The 23667-nt window shown below is 57.3% G+C and overlaps 1 protein-coding gene across 3 annotated transcripts in view; it reads right to left on the reverse strand.

Moving 5' to 3' along the window:
• Window positions 1–22060, reverse strand: part of Dtx1 (deltex E3 ubiquitin ligase 1) — a 32289-nt gene extending 10229 nt beyond the window's left edge. The window contains exons 1-3 of one of the 3 annotated variants that reach the window (XM_052755224.1): window positions 21850–22060; window positions 20357–20872; window positions 4959–5673 (exon numbers count right to left, since the gene is read on the reverse strand). In XM_052755224.1, the coding sequence (XP_052611184.1) occupies window positions 4959–5673; window positions 20357–20615 (974 nt within the window). In that variant the 5' untranslated portion in view covers window positions 20616–20872; window positions 21850–22060. Of the gene's footprint in view, window positions 1–4958; window positions 5674–20356; window positions 21297–21849 lie in introns of all 3 variants that reach the window. The other 2 variants (XM_052755223.1, XM_052755225.1) reach the window with 2 other exon arrangements.
• Between the last annotated feature and the right edge of the window lie 1607 nt (window positions 22061–23667).

Raw genomic sequence — 23667 nt, forward strand, 5'->3', positions numbered from 1 at the left:
GGTTTTTTGAGACAGGGTTTCTCTGTGTAGCTTTGCGCCTTTCCTGGAACTCACTTGGTAGCCCAGGCTGACCTCGAACTCACAGAGATCCGCCTGGCTCTGCCTCCCGAGTGCTGGGATTAAAGGCGTGCGCCACCACCGCCCCTAGAGACAGGAAATTATATGGATGGGTGGAGAAAGGTATATAAGGCGTGAGGAGACAGGAACTGAAGTTTTTCGGCTGAGGAAGGCTTTTTAGGCTGAGGAGTCCTAGAGGTAAGAGGTGGCTTGTTCCTTTGTCTCTCTGATCTTCAGGCAAATTTATTAAGGCACACAATGTATCGCCACAGTGTGTTACATTTGTTTCTGCTGCATTTGTTTAACTATGTAAAGCTGTGTTACATTTGTTTCACCTTGCCTGCCTGAGGCACCTGATTGATGTAATAAAGATCTGAATGGCCAATAGCTGGGCAGGAGAGGGACGGGGGAGCTGGCGGGCAGAGAGAATAAACAGGAGGAGGAATCTGGAGAGGGAAAGAGAGAAGAGAGAAGAGAGAAGAGAGAAGAGGATGAGGGAGAAAGAGAGGGACATGCCTGGGACAAGAAGCCAGGCAGCTGCCAGACAGACAAGCAAGACAGACAGAAGGAAAAGTAAAAGGCCCGGAGGCAAAAGGTAGATAAAGAGAAACAGGCTAATTTAAGTCATAAGAACCAGCTGGAAAGGAGCCTAAGCCAGGCTGAGCATTCAAAACTAATAATACGTCTCCGTGTCATGATTTGGGAGCTGGTTGGTGGCCCAAAAGAAAAAGCCTGGTACAGTCCCTCTTTTTTTTTTGAGATAGGGGCTCGCTATGTAACCCAAGATGGCCTCAAACTCCCAGCAATCCTTCTGCCTCAGCTTCTGGAGTGCTCAGATTAGAAGTGTGCACCGCCATGCCTGGCTCTGGCTGGCTTCTTTTCTCCCTCTGTCTCCTTGGCCAAATGCAACTTCACCTTTTCAAGAAAAGTTATACCCTTCTTAAAAATAAGGCCATAAAATAAGACATCATCCCTGCCGCCCTTCTCTTGCTGTGTGTCCTCCGTAGCACCAAAACCACCTTCTGGCATGTTCTAGGATCCATTTCTTTTGCCCTTTTGTTTGTCTCGATGAGGCTGTGAGCTCCTGGATGTCAGGGCCTGGCTGCTTCACTGGCTGCTGTGTCCCAGGGTCCCCCACGGTGCCGGCCACACAATGGTTCTTTAATAAATGGGGAGTTGATTGACAGACAGAAGTAAGTCGTGCTGGGAGCTGGGGGAAGATGTCCGGTTAACGCTGTCATGGCAGGGAGAGTGTTTACAAGAGCAGAGAAGAAAGGAGCAGGGGAAACAAGCCAGTCACGGGCCACAGGGAATCACTGAGGGCCTGCATGCAGGAAAAGGCCTGCTAAGACCCAGGTGTTCAAACAGCGCCTGCCTGGTGCCTGGCACCTGTTCAGTTGGCAGTGTTGCGTAGGCTAACAGGGATAGGGGAGCAGGGTGCAGCCTGGGAAACACAGGGGGAGCCCCGTGCCAGACAATGGCCTGTGTGGTCAGTCCTGTTTTCACAAGTTTGCAAAGACCAATGACCAGAGAGGGCCATGGGTTCGGCTAGGGTCACACAGCAAGAGAGAAAGTTGAAGCTGGGCCGCAACTCGCCTATGTTGCTTCATCCTCTCTCTGGGGGCTCTGTTATTGTCTGGGGCCACAGCTTGGAACAGCGTGGGCAGGTGGGGGAAACAGGACCCCATATACCCCGGCCGACTTAGGTTCAAAGTGTATGACCCAAGTGAGTGTCATGGTCTTTTGGAGCCTCGGTTTTGCCCTCTGAGAAGTGGTAGCAAGAGGAGCGGTTGTCGTGGGTTTCTGTGATGGAGACGGGCGATGCTGGCGGAGCTGTGAGACGGGACTGGGGACACAGGGTGGGCTCTGCAAAGGGAAACAGGCCTGCAGCTGTCCCCATGTGGGGCGGAAAGCCTGACTCGGTTCTTCCGCCCTGCAGCTGTGTTCCACAGCAATGGACAGATGCTGACCTCCCGTGAGACAGGGCGGATCTTCCCACCCTGTGTGTCCCCCAGGCCCACCCTGCCAGCTGGCTCCTGGCCCCAGCACAGGGAGAGTGGAAAAAACCCTGGCCTGTCTCCACTGGCTGTGTGACTCTGGGCAGGTCGATCCCCTTCTCTGGGCCTCCCTCCTGGTCCCCCTCCAGGGATGACATGAGCATCACATCATAGACCGAGGAGTCCTTGGCCCCCCCTGCACTCTGATCACATCCGATAAGTGTAAAGATTTCATACAGCCCTGGACAGGTGTGGGGTGGGACTCTCTGTGTCAGGTGGGGAAACTGAGGCTGAAGAGGTGAAACTATCCTGAACGTCACCCAGCTGGAAGGTGGCAAAGAAGGAAAAGGGAGGGACTGAGAGGAAAAGGAATCGATGGGGGCGGGGCACAGAGAGCTGTGGAGGGAGACACAGAGACCCCGGGGCCTAAGCACTGGATCCCGGAATCCCAGAACGGATGAGGATGGACGCAGCCACTTGACGAGACATCGAGGCCAGCAAGGGCCTAACCCAACATGGCCCTGTCCTCCCGAGAGGAGGCAGTCTGGACTCGGGGCCACCCAGAGAGAAGGCAACATGAGGACCCCAGGAGACAGGACACCCTGAAATCCAAGGGACAGGACCTAGAGGACAACCAGCCCACCCCATCCTCCATCTTGGGTTTCTAGAACTCAGAAGTTCAGAATTCGAATTCGGCAGCTCAAGCCCTTGGGTCGGTGGGTGAAGGAAAAGACTCAGAAGTAAGGGCTGTGAGGGGGCTTGGGGAGCGGGCTGGGGTGGGTGAGTGGGGGCTGCCTGGTCCACGGAGACACCCACGACTCTTTCCTAGTCTAGTTCACAACACGACAGGTCCAGGGGTTGGGGGCCCCTCCCTCGCCCTCCCTCCCCCCTGGGATCCACCTATAACTCATGATGAGCCAGGAATCTATTTCTTGGGGCTCCTTGGAGAGGGAGGATTGGAGGGCCTCAACACCGACTTGTCAGGCAGGAGGAGGGGCGTCTGCATGGCCGCAGAGCTGAGACCTCAGGATAGAGGGGCATGTGTCTAATGATTAAAACCCCCAGCAGACCACTTTCTTCTCTCCATGGCCCTCTCTAGCTCAAGCACACTCTATGGTTCCTGGCTGCACCCCAGGCTCTCTTGAGGCTCCCCAGTTTATCACTAAACTCCCATTTAGACAACCCCTCTCCCCATTCTACGAATGTGTGGTTTTTAGAAACTTCTAGACTTGTTCAGCCTCCACTCCTATGCACCTGCAATGCCCAGCCTGGGATGCCCTTCCCACTGCTAGGTACAGAACACCTCCAACTCCTCCCTGCTGTGGGATGGTCTTTTTGTCAAGTGTGTTGCTAATTAGTCAATAAATAAAACACTGATTGGCCATTGGCTAGGCAGGAAGTGTAGGCGGGACAAGGAGGAGAATAAAGCTGGGAAGTGGAAGGCTGAGTGAGAGAGACACTGCCAGCCGCCACGATGACAAACAGCATGTGAAGATGCCGGTAAGCCACGAGCCATGTGGCAGGGTATAGATTAATGGAAATGGATTAATTTAAGCTTTAAGAACAGTTAGCAAGAAGCCTGCCACGGCCATACAGTTTGAAACCAATATAAGTCTCTGTGTTTACTTGGTTGGGTCTGAATGGCTGTGGGACTGGCAGGTGAGAGAGATTTGTCCTGACTGTGGGCCAGGCAGAAAAACTCCAGCTACACCTCCCTGGACACACCGTGTCCTCTGAGCTCCCTAGAGACAGCCTCTTCGTATGCGCTCCTCCCCATGGTGGCCTGTCCGGACCATTCACTCCCTCCGGACCACACGCCACCCTGTTCCACCACCTCCCCAGACTTCCCCTCTCCTCCTAGGATTACGCCCACTGACTCCCTTGATCTCTGTGTGTCTGTCTCCTGTGTGTGCATCGTGAGAACTCAGTCTCCCCCGACCAGCTCAGCTTTGTGAGCTCACACCCACGGCACACTCGTGGAGAACGGACACTGGGCAGGGAAAACTGAGTGGTTTATATAGCATGTCCCCGCCACTGTCCTCACTGACACATGAAGTGTGTGCAGAAATGGGGCCTGCGACACAGCTCAGAGGGTAAAGACGTCTGCCGCCAAGCCTAATGACCTGAGTGCCATGCCAGGGGTCAGCACAGTAGGAGGAGAGAACTGACTCCCACAAGTTGTCTTCTGATCTACACACACCCCCTGTGGCACACACACACACACACACACACACACACACACACACACACACACAATATATAAATGCAACTTTAAAATATACGTAAAAGTGACCTCAAAACGCAGAGAACACTGTGTGTGTCTGTCTGTCTGTCTGTCATCTCTGTGTGTACACATGTTTGCTGGTGCCTGCAAAGACCAGAAGAGGCCATTGGATCTCCTGGAACCAGAGTTACAGATGGTTGGGAGCGCCGTGTGGGTGCTGGGAACTGAACTCGAGTCCTCTGGAAGAGTGGCCCCGCGTTCTCCAGCTGCCCCATTCACACACTGAACCCAAAGCTCACTGACTGATGGAGCTGTCACAGCAAATGGCCCAGGAGGGCGCGTGCGTGCGTGCGTGCGTGTGTGTGTGTGTGTGTGTGTGTGTGTGTGTGTGTGTGTGTGTGTAAATAGCCAGACAATGGTAGTTATGGACTCCCCAAGGTCTTGTTTGCCAACCAGCTTAGTTGGGACACCTTCCAGCTGTAAATGGGATGATGGTGGTCCCTGCCACCATCATCACACGTGCTCCACCACAAAGCGAGTCCGTGAGGGGTGGCCCACACCTTACCTTTTTCACCCTAGCCTTGGCCCTGGTTGGTGGGCAGTGGCCCCTGGGTAGCTCCTTGCTGGGGGTGGCCCTGGGTGCCCTGCCGGAGGAGGTGGCGGGGAGGGGGGCGTCTTACCCAGGCGGGATAGAGGCGCGTGCGCTGACGCTGGTGGATCGCTGGGGTCCTGGCCGGCTGAGGTTATTCTGGCCCGGGGCGGGCGCTCCGTTGGGGGCGCTAGGACTCCGCGGGGGAACTCCTGGAGGTGGCGCGGGCTCCGTGGGACCGGCGGCAGGTGCGGCCCAGAGCGTAGCCCCGGCGGCGGCGAAGGTGGCGCTGGGGCGCACAGCGAGTGTACCCGGAGGCCCTCCTGGCGGCAGCGGCGGCGGCGCTGGGGGCGCTGGGGGCGCTGGGGGCGCGGCTGGCGCAATGGGCGCCTTGCGGCGCTGCGAGGCCAGGATGGCGTTGGAGGCGGCGCGCGTGCTGTTGACCAGCAGGCACTGCTGACAGGAGCAGGGCTGACCCGAGTTGGCTCCCACGGGCCAGGACTGCGACTTGGGGATGGAGCCGACCGTGAGCGGGTAGGCCAGGTCCAGGCGGCGGCGCAGGCGGCGGCGGCGGCGGGTCTGGCGGTTCATCTGGGACATGCTGTTGAAGTAGATGAGGTAGCAGAAGCCGAGCGACGAGAGGTCGAGCCACGGGTGCTGCTTCTCGTACGCGTTCTGGATGGTGATGCAGATGTCCATGTCGTAGGCCGTCCACGCGCCGCCGTCGCTCTCCCACTCCCACACGATGCCCTTGCCCGGCGCTGACGACGGGTCGTAGAAGTTGCGTCGCACTGGCCGCATGGTGCCTGCGCTCAGAAGGGAGAGGGGTGTCAGTCAACCCAGGCCCCCAAGGGGACCTTCAGGGCCAAGAAGGGGATCTGGCTGGGCGGTGGTGGTGCACGCCTTTAATCCCAGCACTCGGGAGGCAGAGCCAGGCGGATCTCAGTGAGTTCGAGGCCAGCCTGGGCTACAGAGCGAGTTCCAGGACACATGGGGACTGGGGCCGATGAGATGGCTCAGCAGGTCAAGGTGCTTGCCGCCAAGCCTGACCATATGATTTCAATCCCATGATTCCAATCCAGTCACAGGGGGGAAGGAGAGAATCGGCTCCTTCAGGCTGTGAACTGTCCTCCAATCAACTAATAAAAGCAATGAGGTTTTAAAGAGTATGGCGGCTGGGAAAGAAGCAGGCAGAGGCCCGCCCAGTAAACATGTGGGGTTACAGGGACATACATAAAAGGGTCATAGAGAGTCGAGGAGGTAAAAGCAAGGAGTGGGCCCTGGAGAGCCAGCCCACCCTCTGCAGGGGCAAGGCAGGCCCTGAAGGTCCTGGTTATCACAGGAATAGCAAAGGTGGGTAGTGGCCACACACGGAGAGCAAGGCCCATCTACAACCCCCCCCCCCCAGCTCCCTCCCAGACTCCCAGGGTGCCCCCAACCTGACCATTTGTGCGTTTCTGCATTCACACACAGGGCCGGTTGGATTCCACACTTCTCCCATTGGTCCGTTCATCGGGCCACACTTTCATTCATCCCCCACTTCATTCATTCAGCCACGCCTTCTTGTATTCATTCACACCCGTATGTACCCTTTCTCCTTCACCGCTGGCTTTTCCTTCCCCTCCCCCTCCCCTCTCTGTGCTCCAGCCCTGGGTAAACCGGTGCTGAGTACCCGCTGTGGTATCCTGGCCTGAGGTTCACCCGTGTTGTGGCTCCCGGCTCCTTTGCTCTGCACTGGCTGAGAGCCATGCTCTTGAGGAAGCTGAGGTTACCAGCGATTGACAGGGAAGGCTGCAGGACTTCTCAGGGCCTTAGCTGGCTGACTCTGGGCTGCCTGGCCCAGGTGCCACAGCACAGACATTACTCTCCTGGGCACGCAAGGCTGCCACCTGCTGCAAAGCTGTGGGAAGCCCCCTCCCCCGTGGCTCCCCCCCCATGCCTCTCCAGGCCCTGATGACAATGAATACAGATCGTTGACTCTTTGACAGGGCCTAGCATCCATGACCTAGGAGCCAAACCTCTGAGCGTGTCTGGGAGGGAGTTTCTGGACTGGGTTGGTTGAGGTGGGAAGACCCATCTTGGATGTGGGCGGTACCATCCCCGTGGGCTGGGGTCCTGGATTGTATAAAAAGGAGACGGGAAGCTGCGCCACTGGCATTCGTCTCTCTCTGCTTCCTAGCTGTGGATACCACGTGACCAGCCGCCCCAGGTTCCTGCAACCTCGCCTTCCCGCCACGACCGACTGTAGGCCCGAACCAGGAGTCAAAGTAAGCCTTGTTCTGGTCAGGTATCTTGTCAAGGCAACGAGACAAAGAATTAATCTGCCGGCCTCCTCTTGACGGTGGCAGGGAGCTCCCTGGCCCACGGTGCCCCGCGCCTGCAGGGAGGGCTTGAGCGCGGAGTCTGCGTGAGGCCCCGGGGATGTGGCGCAGACAGCCCTCATCTCAAGTTCCCATGGCCTGACTCTCCCCGTTCTGTAACCACGTTCAGACGACTTCCTCTGTCAGCCTTGGTTTCTCAGCGGGGGGGGGGGGGGGGGGGGGGGGGGAGGGGGGGAAATGGTCCAGGTGGGCGGAGCTGCCTCGGCTTTGATGCCGTTAGCTCCGCCCCCTCTCCTGAGGGCTCCCCTCCTCCACAGGCGTCATGCAGGCTCTTTGACCGCTCTGTTGCCTGATTCCCTCCGGCTCTGAGCCACCCTGTACCTCCTGTGCTTGGCTCCCAGCAGTAGACGCATGCCCTTGTCCCCACCCGGGCAGCCAGGGCATCCTGTCCAGCCCACACCACACCCATTCTCGGAGAGCTCAGAGCCCTCTATGGCTCCCTATGACCTGTAAAAGCTGAAATCCTCATGATGACCCAGCTCTGACGGTGTCCTCCTCACCTGGTCTCCCCGCTGCTCCCTGGCCACCTCAAGCCCTGCGAGGCCTCAGGGCCTTTGCACTGGCTGTTTCCTCTGCCTGGATTATGACTTGGCCATCCTCAGACTTCTTTAACCGGGGTCTATTTGGATGTCACCGGTTCAGAAGCACACCCCCCAGCCCCCACACATACTTGGCTTCCCAATAAGCTATTCTATGCTGCCTTGTTCTACACCACTTCCTGGTACCTGCTCATTCTGGCCATAACAGGCTCTTTCCTCTGCCTCCACCCCATGGCCCACCCATCAGCTCAGGCTCACAGGGGGCCCCTCTGCTTAACCCTCCAGCTCCCCCACCCCCACTCTGCGCACGGTGATTCACTCAGGGTGTCCTCACAACGTGAGATATTTCTGCAGCCAGACGGGGGCACCCAGTGTGGCGCCCTGCTGGGAGGTCCCCCTTCTGACCACAGACCCTGTCTGACTGTCTCTCATTGTACTGCCACTCAGGTCTCAAAAACCTCGGCCTCGGCCTTGCCTTTTAGAATGTCCAAGGCTGCCCCTGACAACAGCACAGGCCCTGGGAGCTGGGGAAACTGAGGCACAGGGCTGTATCTGTGGATAGGAGAGGTGCAGGATGGAGGATGCCAAGAAATAAGGTCCCTGGGCAGCAATAATGTCCCAGCCAACCACTGGAAGACTCCCCAGGGCCCGATGCTTGTTTGTTTTAATGGAATTCATATTGATTTTCTGTGGTTTTCTTGGTGCTGGGAGCAAGCCTTCCATGTGTCTCACAGTTCCCATCTGCAGAACCAGGAGCTGTGAGAGAGGTGAACTTTACGTGCTGTGGTCACCTTTCGGTGAAGTGACAGGCTGTGTTCTTTAGATGGGACAGGAGGAAAAAGGGAATCGCCCTCCTTGAACCCCATCTGTTGCCCGGGTCCTGAATCAAAAGGGGGGGGTCCGGGGGCAGAATGTGTGAGAAAAGTGGGGGACAGAAGCCGCCAGTGGACTGGAGAGGAACCCTGGCTCCTCACACAGCCTCAGCGTTCTTCTGTGTAAAATGGAGGTAGCAATACCCACCCCGAGAACTTCTGGGTTCAAAATAAAAGAAGGCATGACAGGTGCTTAGCACGTGACTTAGCATAGAGACGCGATCGTTGAGTGTTGCCTGTGATGGCTGCCATCATCACACACTTGACCCACTTCCAGCGTCCCCGCCTGGTGAACTTCTAACCATCCCACAGAGCCCCTCGCGCGCCCCTGGCCCTCCAGCAAGGCCTTAATTCTGTTGCTGAAGCTGGCACGTGTGGCTGTTGTCCTGTCCTTGAACCATTTCTGCTTGTGTCTCCTGAACTGGCTGATAACTTCTGGGGTGACGAAGGCCAGATCAGCGCCACCGTGTTCCCAAAAACCTGCCCCGAAGAAAGACATGGGCCGCTGAAACCGAGCGGGAGGGGAGGGGCCAGGCCTGGCAGGGAAGAGGGGAGGTGGACCTAGGGCCGTGGTGGGGAGAGCGCGCTGGAGATTGCCTTGGCTACTCTGCTGCAAAGGATTCTGGGAGCTGTCCAGCCAGCATCTGCTCCCCGGGGCTCTGTTTACCAGGCATGGATTTTCTTGCCTGTTTAGTGGTAGTTATTAAAGGCAGTGTCCCTGGAGTCCTTTTGAGAACGGATCGGAGCCTGGAGAGCGGGAGTAATTAGGGCGGCTGTGCCCGCCCTACCCGACCCAGCACTGCCGCGCCCGCTGCTGCCAGGCCACCCACCCCTCCAGTCCAGGGTGGCCATGAACCAGGGGGGCGTGGGAGGGGAGCAGCTGGCTCCCGGTGTCTGCTTGGACTTGGGTCTTGAGATTTCTTAGCTGTGCCGGCCTCTTCCAGGGTGGCCTTGGCCTAGATTTGTGGGTAGAACAGTGAGTGAGCCTGGGAGATGGGCCACGGGCTCAGGCTTCTCCAGCCCCGCCGGGCTGGCCACCTGGGGCGGGATCCCAGGGCAGTCGGCCCCTGGGCAGAGGACTGTCCTGGGTCTGCTGCTGTCTGTCAGCTTTTGGGGGGCGCTCCTTCCTCCTTCTCTGTCCAGTGAGAATGGACAATTGAAAAATTGCCTGAACGGGTGAGGGGGCTGGGGGCCAGTGTGGGCGGGAGTCTGCAGGGAGGTGACAGCCAGACAAGGGAGGGGGCACGGATGCCAGGGAGAGAGAGACAGAGAGAGATAGAGAGACAGAGAGACAGAGACAGAGACAGAGACAGAGAGAGACAGGCAGACAGAGAGAAACGGGACATACACAGAGGAGGAAGGGGGCAGAGGGACAGAGACAGAGACAGGCAGACAGAGAGAGAAATGGGGACACACACACAGAGAGGAAGAGGGCAGAGAGAGAGAGAGACAGAGACAGAGACAGAGACACAGACCTGACCCCTTTTACCTTTGAGGAAACAGGTCTAGAGAGGGGAGATAAGGAAGGGTGAGAGTTTTGGGCAAAGCAGGGCACAACAGAGCGTGGCTTGCTTCCTAAGGCTTCCAGCCTAGCCAAATGGTAGCCTAACCTAGAATTCCTCCACTTCCGGGGATCTCACTACCTCAGTTTGCTTTCTCACCTGAATAGCACCTCCCCCATACACACACACACACACACACACACACACACACACACACACATGCCTTAGAGGTACAATATTGGGAAGGGTCTCTGCCCCAAGCTCAAGCTCTTCAAACAGAGTGGCTTTGTGAGTAGAGGTAACCCTTGCTTGCCCCTCTGGCACCAAACAGTCCCCAGTAGGGACCCCTCCCTTTGGGGGCGGCTTCCTGGAGGGAAATGACCTCAGTTAGGGGCACCCAGACCTGCTGGGAAGGAGGGCCTGTGGGAGGCAGCCATGGACATCCATCAAGTGGGGGCCTCTGCCCAGGAGTGAGCAATGAGTGGGTTGAGCAAGTTTGAGCATCTCTGGATGCCGGGCTTGAGGAGGGATGGGGTGGGATCTTCAACCATCCCGGAAACGAGTGGCCACTGGCAGTAAGCTTATTCTCTGTCCAGAGCCCACTTGTCCCCCACCCCATCCTCAACCATGCTCTGAAATGGAGCTGGCTGCCCTGGGTACAGCTGAGGATGCACAGGTGCCGGGCAGTTCTGGGACACACACAGGATCGCCCACAGTTAGTTCCCTGGTCTGGTTGACTCCAGCCTGGGGCCGCCTGCCTTCTGTGGCTGCTCCTTCAACTGTGTACATTCACAAGTCCCTGCCACCCCGGGGGAAACTGAGGCACACAGGCTACACGGCATGTAAAAGACGTGGCTGAGGTTGAAGGAAAACTCCAGGCTGCAGTATCGCAGCTTTGCAACTCAGGCCGGCTGCAGGGCTGGTGGGATCTCCTGCAGCAACAACAGCTGTCTCCCCGGGGAGTGGGGGGGGATCCATTTGAAAACTGGGGAAACTGAGGCTCCTCAGGAAAGACAGAAGTAGTCCAGCCCTGGCACTGGCTGGCTTGGGTAGCAACAGCTGGCGCTGGGTCAAGGGCCTCCCGCTCCAGCCGCGATCAATGCACGGGCAGATTCTGTTTCCCTCCAATTGCTCCCAGGGGACTCTCAGGCTTGGCTCTAGCTCATTAGTGGTTTGGGCACGGGGCTGCTCTAGCTCTCTGGGGGGGGGGGGGGCTGCTGCTTGTGGTGGTGTGGGGAGGATTCAGGCCCCCACATTTCCTCCACTCTGCTTGGCCACTGATGGCCCAAGGCTGCTGCAGTGTGTGTGTGTGTGGGGGGGGGAGGGGGTCCTTGTGCACCTCATGGCTCTGGGGCCTCCCTGACACCGATTCCACGCCCAGGATTCAGGTGCCCTGGCTCAGCAGCAGCCAATGGGAAAGGGGAGGGGGAGGAGGCAGCACCGAGGGGCCCTGGATCCTCCTCCCCTGGATCCCCCCCCAAGCTGTTCCCTCCAGGCTGTGAAGTGGACACGATACTTAATAACGGCATACTTGGGGGCTGCCACCTGTCAAACCTCATCTAGAACGTTCTTCCATCTTCCCAGTTTTCCTCCCTGCTGAGTTGAACTTTCTTGGCTCAACTATGTCCTGGAATTGTCTCCACCATCTCAAACGAGAATCAAGGAGTCTCCCACAGGTCCCCTCAACACCCTTGCATTCTCTAGCACCAGAAGCTGGGTCACTAGACGGCAGGGTGGTCTCTGTCCCCTTCCGTCTGGCCATGCCCCTTACTCAGAAGGTCAGGCTGGTTTTCTCAGCCTCTTGCGAATCTCAGCATAGTCAGTAGTAGCCCAAGGTCAACACTGTGGAAACGACGGCTGAATATGAGTGAATGAATGATGTAACGAATGAATGATGCATTGAATGAATGATGTGTTGGATGAATGATGCATTGAATGAATGAATGATGCAATGAATGAATGATGCAATGAGTGGACATGGATGATGCTAATTGGGCCATTCCCACCTCCAGGCTGGAGGCTCTCACTGGAGAGAATCTGGGCTTCCTCTGCTCACCCACTGCTTGTGATGAGAAAAAAAAATCGTGAGCAACATTTAAAAACTGGCAGTGTAGGCAGGCAGAGTGGCGCACGCCCTTAATCCCAGCACTCAGGAAGTAGAGGCAGGTGGATCTCTGCCAATCTGAGGCCAGCCTGGTCTACAGAGTGAGTTCCAGGCCAGCCAGGGCTACATAGACCTTGTCTCAAAAAAAAAGGGGGGGTGGTGGTGGTGGAAAGGACACATATTAGCCTACTTTTCCAGAACCTCAAATATCCGGAGATATGGCTACAAGGTTTGGTTTCCCTAGCAACAGGTAGCCAGAGCTGGGTCAGGGCCACCCTGGACGTGACTTCAAATTCTTTTTGTTTTTGTTTTTTTCCCATTTGATTTGGTTTTCTCTTGTTTGAGATTGGGTTTCACTAGGTAGCCTGGGCTGGTATCAAACTCATAATCCTTCTGCCTTAGCCTCCGGAGTGCTGGGATTACAGATGTAATACTGGGCTCAATACCTTCAAGGACCCTCAATACCATTGAGGACCTACTATGTGCCATGTACTGTGAGCAAGACACTCTTAGACCCATCATTTTTCCAGCATAGAAAACCATGCAGTGTTATTCAGTTAGACAATTGAATCTGTAGCCTCTGCACAGATGGGGAAACTGAGTCCCAGACAGAGGAACTTGATAGTCAGACAGAGTTTGAACTCAGGCTAAGAGTTTGAATGGGGCCAGGCCACTCACACCTTGACAGGAATGCTCCTCTGTCTCTCTGCCTCCATGTGGCCACTTGACTTAAGCTCTGATACCCTTGGTGGCCCCACTGGAGCCCAAGAGAGAGGGACAGAAACTCACAGGGGCCGTGCCACTGTCACTGTGGATGAGGTGGCATGGTGTGGGCAGGCTGCCTTAGCAGCCACCTCTGATGGCTCGGTCCTTTGTTCTGCAGCTCAAGGTGCCGGGCTCCAGGGCTTCCTGCCAGGTTCCTTCATATACCCAGTCACTGAGTGCCACTGCTGTCTGGGCAGGTAGAGGTGGCAGCCTGGACCAGTTCCAGAGAGACTGTGGGAGGGGCCCAGAGAGGCTCTGCCATTGAAGCAGAGCAAGGGCACAGCCAAACAGGATCTGGAGGAGGCTTAGCCTCGGTCTGTGTAGTAGGTCAGCCACAGCCACATGTTCTGAACTTCTGTGGTACCTGGCTTCCCGTACTGTCCTCCTCACCCCACCAGAGCTGAAACACCAGAGACAGGCCTTCTGCATGTGCCCTGTTGATGTGACATTCCTAACACTTGCACACAACAGATGCTCAGCAAATTCTTATTGACTTTTTTTTTTTTTTTTTTGAGACAGGATCTCATGTAGCCCAGGCTGGCCTCAAGCTCTCTACATAGCTGAGGATAACTTTGAATTTCTGATCCTTCTGCCTCTGCTTCTGTCTCTCTGGTGTTGGGATTACAACTGTATTCCACCATGTCTGGTTCATGCAGGGCTGGGATTCGAACCCAGGACCTTGTGCATGCCAGGTAACATCACTAACTGGGCAGCATCCCCATTCCCTGTGGAATGAGTGAAGACTGAACAGTCTGGCCACAGCTGCTGTTGGGTCCAGATCACAGATGAGCAAACTGAGGCTTGGAGACGGTGTGGGCCTTGGCCAAAATCACAGCTTCTCACTGTGCTTAGTTAGGGGCTCCTGGACCAGACCTGGGAGCCCTGTCCTCACCCATGGGCTCCCAAGGCAGTCTGTGTTAGGGTTGGGGGTCCCCAGACCCTTGGCTGAGTGGGCTCAAGGTGAATGAGTATCTTGGGAGCAAGGCTGTCCTAAGGACTGGCCAGTGCTGGGTGTGACACTGTCGTCAGTGGCTAGGCAGAAGGCAGGGACACAGGGGTGGAGGGGCATGCGGAGAGGGCCCTGGGGTCCCTGAATGAAGAGGGATTTGGGATGTTACTGCCCCCAAACTCCCACCACGACTCTTCCTTCTCATTCTCATCTCTATAAAAGCCCCACCCTCCCCTCCAATTCCTCCTCCTCCTCCTCCCTCAGGTCCTTATCTCCTCACTGGCTTCCTCCTTCACCTTAGCCATGCCCCTTCTTTATCATCTGCTTCACAACCTCTTCCATCAGACCAGCACCCTCATTGTGACTTTAGTAACCCCTCACATCTAAGGTAGACCCTACAGCTGCCAGAGAAGAGGGGAGGGGAGAGAGGCCGGGGACACTGTGACCAGGACCCCTCCTTACATACTCAGGACGCTCATAGCCATACAAGGTATCACAGAGCAGCCCTGGGGTTTGCGGTGGTGGGTGGTGGGTGGTGGGAGGTGGGGGTGGGGGTGGGGGGCTCTGTCCCAGCCCCCACCTGTGTCTCAGCCCCTGGCTGTGTCCTGGAACTCCCACCTCCCAGCTTCAGCGGTGTGTGCTGTCACTCAGGGGAGCCCTACTCACTGCAAAGAAGCCTGCCCGCCCTGGATCACCTGTGCCAGCCTCTCAGGGCCTGAGATTAATGATGCTGGTACTGCACACTGGCTCTGGGTCCCTCGGGGCCTGGCCGCTAAAGGGCAGCAGCTGGTAGCCATGTCTGCCAGGTCTTAAAGGCCCCAAGGGACCACCTTTCCCGTCCCCTGCTTGTCATGGCCTCCCTCTGTCCCCAGGCCTGAGTCCGGGGCTGGCTGCTCATCCTTGGACCCTCACACAGGTCCGCAATACCCTCAGGAGCCCACACCGCCCGCTTGGTATGTCAGAAAGAACCTAGGTCGTTCTTCTACCTCAGTGCCCGTAAGAAGGATGCACAAGAGTGTTCTCCAGGCTTCCCATGAAACCGTCCCGGGGAAGGATTATTCCCATTTTACACTGCAGGAAATGGAGGCCCAGAGAAGTTAAGTGACTTGCCCCCTGCCGCACAGCCAGCCAGCAGGTGGGCTTTTATACACCTTTCTGTTGGCCTCAGTGCCAAAACTGGGGTCACAAGCCATTTCCATGATGTTCTGGCTTTTATCTCTCCTAGACTCTGACACAGATTTGATAGATTGATAAGACCTGAAATGGATTGATTTTGTCTGTCTCTCTGAGACCCCCCCCAAGACCCAGCCCAGGCCCAGGCCCTGGACAGCAATAATGTCCGTCCAATAGAATGATGATGGAGTTGGGCAATCAGGAGACTCGTGGGCCTGCCCAACAGTAGACTCCAAAGAACCAAAGTACAGGGAGGTACCGTAGACAGTGACAGGGACCCAGAGGCACGGGGCACCCTGTGGATGACTTAGCCAGACCTGATAGGAACCTCCTTCTAGTCCTTGCTCGGGCATCATGCCCAGCCCTAGATCTGCTAGGAAAGGGCCCCAGAGATGTGGGAGCCTGGGACTCAGGCCCTAGAGGCTCCATGGTAACTCAGGATGTCCCTGCTTTAGTTCAAACCCTGACAACGAGCCCAACAGAGCTCTCAGGGGACAGGGAGAAAAGGGACACCCAGCCCTCACCTTCATCCCTGAGACCTGATGTCGGAGCCTAGTTTTGGTTTGAGAGTGAAATGCTGTGTGACCTTGGGCAGGTCACTCACCCTCTCTGGGGCTTTGTCATCCCATCTGGACTCTAAACGTTGGAGGTGCTTTCCATGGCAACAGCTGCCCTTCCTCCCTGGGTGACCTCACTGGTCCTCCTCAGTTCAAGTGGCCCAGGAAGGACCTACCCCTAATGTCAGGCAGGATGCAGGGTGAGGGAGCCCTGGCCGCCCAGGGAAAGGGTGTAGGGGCCCCCGTGGTGTCTGTCTCCAGTCTAGCATCTTGAGACACCTGAGACAGAGCTGCCGGTGGAGCTTCTGACATGGCCTCTGTCTTTTCTGTGTCTCTTTACAGAGAGGAAGGGGAGGAAGATGGGAGACGCATGTCACGTAGGAACCCTCTAATCCCTGCCAGCCACAGAGACCACGGGGTTTACTATCCCCAGGGACCAGATCACCCATTTCTAGCTGTGTGGAGAGGGCCTGGGGGGTGGGGGGCAGGCCCTGGGAGCTGCTAGGCTGTGTGATCCTGGGCACGTGACTCACCTTCTCTGGGCTTCGATCTTCCTATCTGGAGTCTAAATCTTGTAGGCCTCAGAGAAGCTGTGTGTGTGTGGGGGGGGGTTGCGGGTGGAAGTCATTCCTCACCCCTCACCCCCACATCCCGGTGGATCCCCAGCCTCTGGGAGCCCTCTTGGTCAAACCCCCCCCCCCCCCCCCCCCCCCCCCCCCCCGAGTCCCGACTGTTCATTTTCAATCGCCTAGGTTCATCTGGGTAGGGAAGCTTCAGATAAAAAGGGGGTAAGCTTTGGGAGCCCGGCCGGGCCTGGTGGGGCAAGACCGTCATCTCCATCTACTCAAGAGACTGAGAAGGAAGGCCACGAGTTCAAGGCCAGCTGGGTAGAACCTGTCTCAAAATGAACGCTAGAGAGGGCTGTTGATGATGTAACGCTCAGTGGCAGAGCGCTGGCCCAGGGTGTGTGAGGTCCTGGGTTCAAATCCCAGCATAGAAAAGCAAAGCAAAACAACGCTACCCACATGGAAGTGTGAGGGAGACACTAGTAAGCAGCCCAGGGGTGTAGCTGTTAGGGATCTAATATCCCATGGCCAGGGGCTGTAGCCTCTGCCTCCCTGTGAGGGGCTACAGACTGGAGGGTTTCAAAGGGAACCTCCCTCCTCCTCCCCCCTCCCCCTCCCCCCCCATGGGTAAGAGTGGAAACATCTGGGGCAGCTGAATAAACAGCAGTCCCCATGTGACAGGTCTGTCCCCTCCACTTGTCCCCAAGCCTGACATCTGGCCCCCTTCCCTTCCCTTCCCTTCTCTTCCGCTGGCTGCTGCCGAGCAGATCAAGCAGACGGACAGGACATTTGTGTGCCGCCCGGCGGGCGGCGGCTGATGAGCAGGCTGTGGCCGTGTGTGTGTGTTTGCGCTGAACATGAGCTCTGTCTGGCACATCCTGAGGCGTGCCTACATCATACCGGGTGTTCTGGGGTGTCAGTCCCTGTCACACCCCATAGGCAAGATTAGAAGGTGCTCTGGCAGGGGGTGGGGGTGGGGTGAACCGCAGCCAGGGGAGGGGGGTGGGGGTCGACACACCCACCTTAGAAATTAAGAATGGAAGGGTGGTTTTTACATTTTCAAACAGTTGTTTAAAAAAAAAAAAAAGTAAATAATACTTTATGGCACAAAATTCAAATGTCAGTGGTGGCCACAGTGTTTACGTCAACCCGGCCACAGTCACTCATTTGCATAAGCAGGGCTCATGCTCCAGGGGCAGGGTATGGGTCCCCATGAGGTTAAAAAGCCTACCAGCTCCTGCATCAGGGCAAAACCAGACTCGTATTTCCCCACCCCGAGGCCAGATCAGCTTCCAGAAGCTTCCAGGAACTTTGATACCAAGCAAGTCTAGATGGGAGTCCTGTGCATTTCGGGGCATGCATGCGAGTTTTGGGTTTTACGGCTTTACCTCGGTGGGTTGTTTCGTTTGCTTTTTTGAGACGGGCCTCATCGACCGCAGGTTAGTCCTGAGCTCACTGTGGCTGAGGATGACCTTTAATTTTGGCTCCTCCCGCTTCTACCCCTGCGTGCTGGGATGACCGGTGTGCACCACCACATTGCCTGTGCCTGCCCTATCAACTGAGCAAAGTGCCCAACCCCTGGCATTTGGATTTACCAGCAACCCCCCCCCCCCCACACACACATACAGTGTGCCCAGGTGCAGGTTCATGATAGGGCAGGAGTTGGTCTGTGAGACAGGCTCCATTCTCTTTGACCTGCTGGTGTGGAAACTGAGGCCTGGGGAGGCGAGGCCTTCTGGCCTGGTCCCCCAGCTGGTCAGAGCAGAAAGGAGAACTGTATACATCTTGGTTCTTTCCTGGAACTGGGGCAGCGAGGGCCAGAGGCCTTTCCTAAGTAGCTCAGCCCGGCCTGTCTGTCTGAGGAGAGGCAGCCCCACCCCCAAGCTTCCCAGGTCTCCTAGCTGTTCCCAGACCCTTCTCCTTCCTTGTGGCGGGGAGGTCTTGGCAGGCACACAGAAGCCTTGTCCTGTTTCTAGCTCACAGGCTGGAAAAGGGAGGCTGGGAGTCGAAGACTGGACCACAGAAGGTTGCTGTGGAGAGTGGGGGGGTGGGGGGATGGAGCAGGCCTGAACCTGTGGACTTGGGAGCTGAAGTGGGGTTGATGAGATTTGAAGAAGGCCCCAGGGGAGGGCCGCAGGCAAAGATACTAATTTGAGGACCTTGGCGGTGTGTGTGTAGGGGTCTACTTCTGCTTCTCAGGACCCCCACTCTCCAAGTTAAGCCCTGGAAAATCTGGTGAGGGGAAATCCCTTCTCTCAGACCCCACCCCCAGCCTCCTTTCCTCCTGAGAAGGAGCTTAGGGTGTCATCTCCAATTCTCAGGCTCAAATCCAAAGTCCTCACCATCCAGGCCTACGTCTGCGTGTGTGGAGCCAGCTTCTCTGCCCCCCAAACCCCATAGAGGCGAGCATACACAGTTCCCTGTCACCTCAGGACCTTTGCACGGGCTATCCCCTTTTTTCTGGGAACACCACTTCCTGACTGGTCTTCCCAAGTGCCCGCCCGTGCATCTCTGTCTCACAGGCTCCTGCTTCCTGCTTGCTCCTTGACCACACAGGGATGGTTACTAGCGGTCAGCCCCAGCCAAGAAGGGTCTTGCTCCACACCGCAGCACTACAGTACACAGTAGGAGCTCAGTACATGTCTTTAGGATAGGCATGGCCACGGCTGATGCCCAAAGCTGTGGAAAACAGATACATTAAGATGTCACATTGTTGAGCTGCTGGGGATGCGTCCCTTGGGTGTCTGAACTTCTTTCTATAGCTGTCACTGGTAGCCCTGGAAGGCCATGCTGAGGCCACACTGTACCCTGCCTACTCCTGCTCCTGAGTGATTGAAGTGGGGCTACATGGTGATGGATTGAAAAAAAAAAAAAACAACTAATGTGAGTTGAAAAAGCTACAGGTGGTTAGCGGCCTTCAGGCTGGGCAGGGAGCTCAAGGGAGGAGGAAGACTCTATTGTCCCCAAGGTAGCTGCCTGCTTGCGGTGGTCACCCTGGGAAGTGCAGAGGCCTCCCCTAGCCCCCATCACTGCCCCTGGAGGTCAAACACACCAAGGTTCCCACAAGGCAGGGCCTCGCTGGCTGCCCAGTGCCTGTCTCAGAGGCCGCCCAGTGATGTGGCAGAAACTCTCCACGGAGGTGACAAATCCCCCGGAAGAGGAGAGAGGGCCTGAGAGTGAGGCCATCTTCAACGTCACTGTTACTATAGTACTACAAATACGGTCGGCCGCCATCAGCAGCCACCACCCACACCATGGGGCCACCAAGATGGCCAGCAACACCCCCCCCACCACCCCCAACCCCCACTCTTGCATCACGGGCCACCCCGAACATCCCTCCCAGCAGGACCACTAGTTTCAGACCATCAAGGAATCCCATATGACATTGTCACCAAGCCACCATCACACTCTCCTCCCTCACGACACCACCCCCACCATGGACACACCACGGCGCCCCGGGTATCACCTGGACCATTACCACATCCCACCCCTCCCTCTGCACCAGGCCAGCTCTGGACTCCCAGCTATCTGGATTTCGATCCCAACTCTGAGTGTGATTCACTCAGCCTCTGGGAGACTCAGTTTCTTTGCCTGTAAAATGGCCCACTAGGATTTGTGGGGTTTTTTTTTGTTTGTTTGTTTTTGTTTTTTTAAATTTTGAGTTGGTGGAGAGAAACCGAACAACCCATGAGTTTGATAAATGGGTGTGTTAAAGCGCTGAGGGGCTCGGTGCTGGGGGAGGGAGACTCGCTTAAAAAATATCTTTACAAAGCTCTGAGAGACAGAGATCCATCCACTTTGCAGGTGAAGAAACTGAGGTTCAGAGAAGTGATTCGTTTATCCACATCTCCCTCACCCCCACCCCCGAACTAATACGAGATAGGGCTGGAACCAGAGTGTGAACCTGGACCAGGCCACACTGTCCGTTTTCCCAGTGGAGGGAGAGGGAGGAAGCCTAATTGGCCGGCAGGATCTTTGGAACCCCAGTCTCTCCTTTCAGGAACGCTGGGAGGGGGTATTGTTGCATCCCCCTCCCCCCCATCCTGTGAGAGGCTGGCCTGGCCCGTAGAGGTCCACTCACCTGTGTCTTGACGGAACTGATGCATGGATTGTAGGTCGATGATGTAGGGCACCAGCTGGGCGTCCACCTGGCCCAGGACCACGGAGCCCCGGGCATCCTCCTTAAGAACATTCTCGATGTGGTGGCACACGGTGGCCGTGTAAGGTCGCCAGCGGCTGTGTTCATTGAGCCACTCCCACACCACCACCCGGGCCACGTTCTGCGGCGGGAAGCCCAGCCCGTTCACCGGTACCATCACACCTTGGCCTGGCCGTGACATGGCCGCTGCCGCCTGGGGGGCCAGGTCACCACTGTTGCTGGCCCAGCTCCTCCTGGGCCTGGGAGCACCGGGGAAGCGTCGTCCTCTCTCTCCAGGGCGGGCGGCGAGGAGTGTGGCCTCTTTTCCAGCTGGGCTCCTCTCCAAGGCCTAGAGGCCTGGGTTAGGGGGATGGGTGGCCATCCAGACGCAGCAGCGAGGACCCCTTCCCGCAGAGCGCAGCTGTCGCACACAGGGGTGCGCTCAAGGCGACGTCTGTCCTAGGTGTGGGGGGGGATGTGCTCTTAGTTCCTCGGTCCCCTCGGTGCAGGTGCGGGAGTGAGGCGCTTGCCCCTCTAGGTCCTGCCTTTTCCCAGTTCTCTGTGGTTGCTTCTGTCCGCCACGCAGGGCCTTGTCACCCGGGAGGCCCCAGTCCCAGCCTGCTGCTCACTGCGCGCTCAGCTCTGCGTCTCAGACCCCGTGCCTCACTCCTGGGTGACTCGGTTCCGCCCCTCCCGACGGCTCCACTGTAGGGGCTCCCTGCACCCCTGCACCCCTGTCCCCTCTCCTGGCCGGCCCGAGTGGTCACAGATCTCCTAGGGAAGGGGGCGGAGCGCGGGGATCGCTGCTCTGGAAGCAGAGTCTGGGAGACCCCTGGGGGGGGCGGGGGCCGTGGGCACGCCCCACCCCACTGGTGTTCAAGACCTGCAGGGGCGACAAGAAGGGGAGAGGGCCCTTTAAGAAGAGAGCAGCCCCCTCCCCCTCCCGGGAGCCGGGTGGAGAACAATGGGGTGCCGGTGGGGGGGCGGCAGGGGGGTTCGGGGGTCCACGCCCTGCGGTCCCTGGGGTGCCTGGAGAAGAGCAGGCACGGGACCCTAGACTGTCACCCGCAGTGACCCGTGCTCGGTTGGAGCGCGTCCCCCGCCTCGGGCCACGCGCTACCGGGGGCTGCGGTGTGGGATGCGGGGATGCGGGATGTGGGGACGCAGGATGCGGGGTTGCAGGATGCGGGGACGCAGGATGTGGGGATGCAGGATGTGGGGATGCGGAATGAAGGATGAGGGATGCAGGGATTCGAGTTCAAGATGAGGGATGTCGAGACGGATGGAGGGTGCCAGCTGCAGCCGCGACCCAGTTCTCCTCAGGGGTCGCGTCCCCAGAGGCGAAAGAGCCGCAGGTCCCTATGTCCCTTCCCCGTGGCATCTGCCCGCGGACCCGCCTGAGCCAGGGATGTGGGGTCCCTGCACTCATCTCTCACCGTGATCTCCCCGCGCTGGCTCCTTCCCTGCCGGCTCCCAGGAGGGAGGGAGGGAGGGAAGGAGGGGACGGTCCTGCCTCCGCCCCAGCTCGGACCTCGCCCGCCGAGGACAGACCGACAGACAGATAGACAGAAGAACGCAGCAGCCCTGGCTCACAGACGCGTCGGACGCGTCGCCGGGATCCCGCGGGTGGAGGCGGCCTCAGGGCGGGGCGGGTGGAGGAAGGGGAGGAGACCGACCCGCCCAGCCGCCGTGACACCGGAGTCACTGAGTCCCCGGCTGGGCCGCTGTGGCATCAGGTCCAGGCAGGGAGAAGGAACCCGGGTGTGTTCAAGGGTCCCCAGTCCCAGTCTATCATCCTTGCGTTTTAGCAGCTAGGCCGGCGCCTGGTATACATAACAGGCGCTCAATAAATGCTTGAATGAATGAATCTGCTTTAAAGATAGTCTAAGGCCTTCTGGGGTGGAGAAGCAAAGGGCCCAGAAGGCCCATTTTAGAGCCAAATGGAACCATGGAGCCTGGAGGGCTCAGAAGGAGGCCCACATAGGATGAAAATCAACTAAAAGCACTGACTGCTCTTCCAGAGGACCTGGGTTCAGTTCCCAGCACCCACATGGTAGCTCACACCTGTCTGTAACTCCAGTTCTAGGGGATCTGACTCCTTCACCCAGATGTACATGCAAAACGCCAATGCACAGAAAATAAAAATAAACACAGCTTTAAAAACTAAATAAAGAGCCAGGCGGTGGTGCACACCTTTAATCTCAGCATTTGGGAGGCAGAGGCAGGTGGATCCCTGAGTCTGAGGCTAGCCTGGTTTCTGGGACAGCCAGGGCTACACAGAAAAATCCTGTTTCGAAAAATCAAAAAGAAAGAAAGAAAGAGAAGAAAATCAAGTCCCACATCATTGGAGCCTGAACAGCGACCCGACCTGCACCCCTCTCTAATTTGGCTTCAGGACCCAGGTAGCACTTTCCTTGACAGCCACAGGCTCTTCCAGGCCAGAGGGATGGGGATGGCATCTCTCTGTCGCAGGGGGGCAAGGGACCAGGCCTGGAGGCAGGGAGCGGGGGGGGGGGGGGGGGGGGGGAAGGAGGGCCTCAAACCAAGACCCTTGCGGCCACCTGCAAACAACAGGTGTTTCATAAATGCAGGGTGAGCAATTGGGACAGCAGTTCAAGGGTTAATGGATGCCACGATGGGTCCTTTGTCCTCTGGCAAGCTGGACACAGCAGCTGAGGACACACACACACACACACACACACACACACACACACACAGGCTGAAAGGAGGAGGTCCTCCCGAGCCTGTGGTGTTTAGATTGGCGAAGATAAGGACTTGGCTGCTCAGGCTGTCTTGGAATGGGAACTGTGGCCTAGGCAGCTGAGCAAGGTCAATGGGTCTGTTTGGGAGTTAGCCCAAAGTGGCCCACGCTTGCTCCTCTGTCTCTCCAGGGGGCAAGGTCAAGGGCAGGCTGCACTGGGCACTTTCCCAGAACCAAACTGGGTCAGCTGGAGTAGTTCCTCCCCTGCCCAGGCTCCCCTCTGGCCCACAGGGTCAGCTCCCAGATCCTGGGCTCTTCCAGCCGGAGGTCAGTGGCCTGTGGGAGGGCAGCCTCCAGGTCTGTAGAGACAGCCTCCCACAAGATTGGGAAGCACTGAAATTTTAGTTCAGGGTCTTCAAATGACTTCCGGGGAGGGCGGGGGAGGCATAAAACACAACCTGCACCAAGGAGCAGACTTATGGGATTATTTTTCGGAGAAGAAAGCCATTTGCAATCATTTGTAGCCACTGCTTAGTGACCACCTTGTGGCAGG

Source organism: Peromyscus californicus, unplaced genomic scaffold (assembly GCF_007827085.1).
Source record: "Peromyscus californicus insignis strain IS unplaced genomic scaffold, ASM782708v3 Scaffold_2__1_contigs__length_46816999, whole genome shotgun sequence".
NCBI lineage: Eukaryota > Metazoa > Chordata > Mammalia > Rodentia > Cricetidae > Peromyscus > Peromyscus californicus.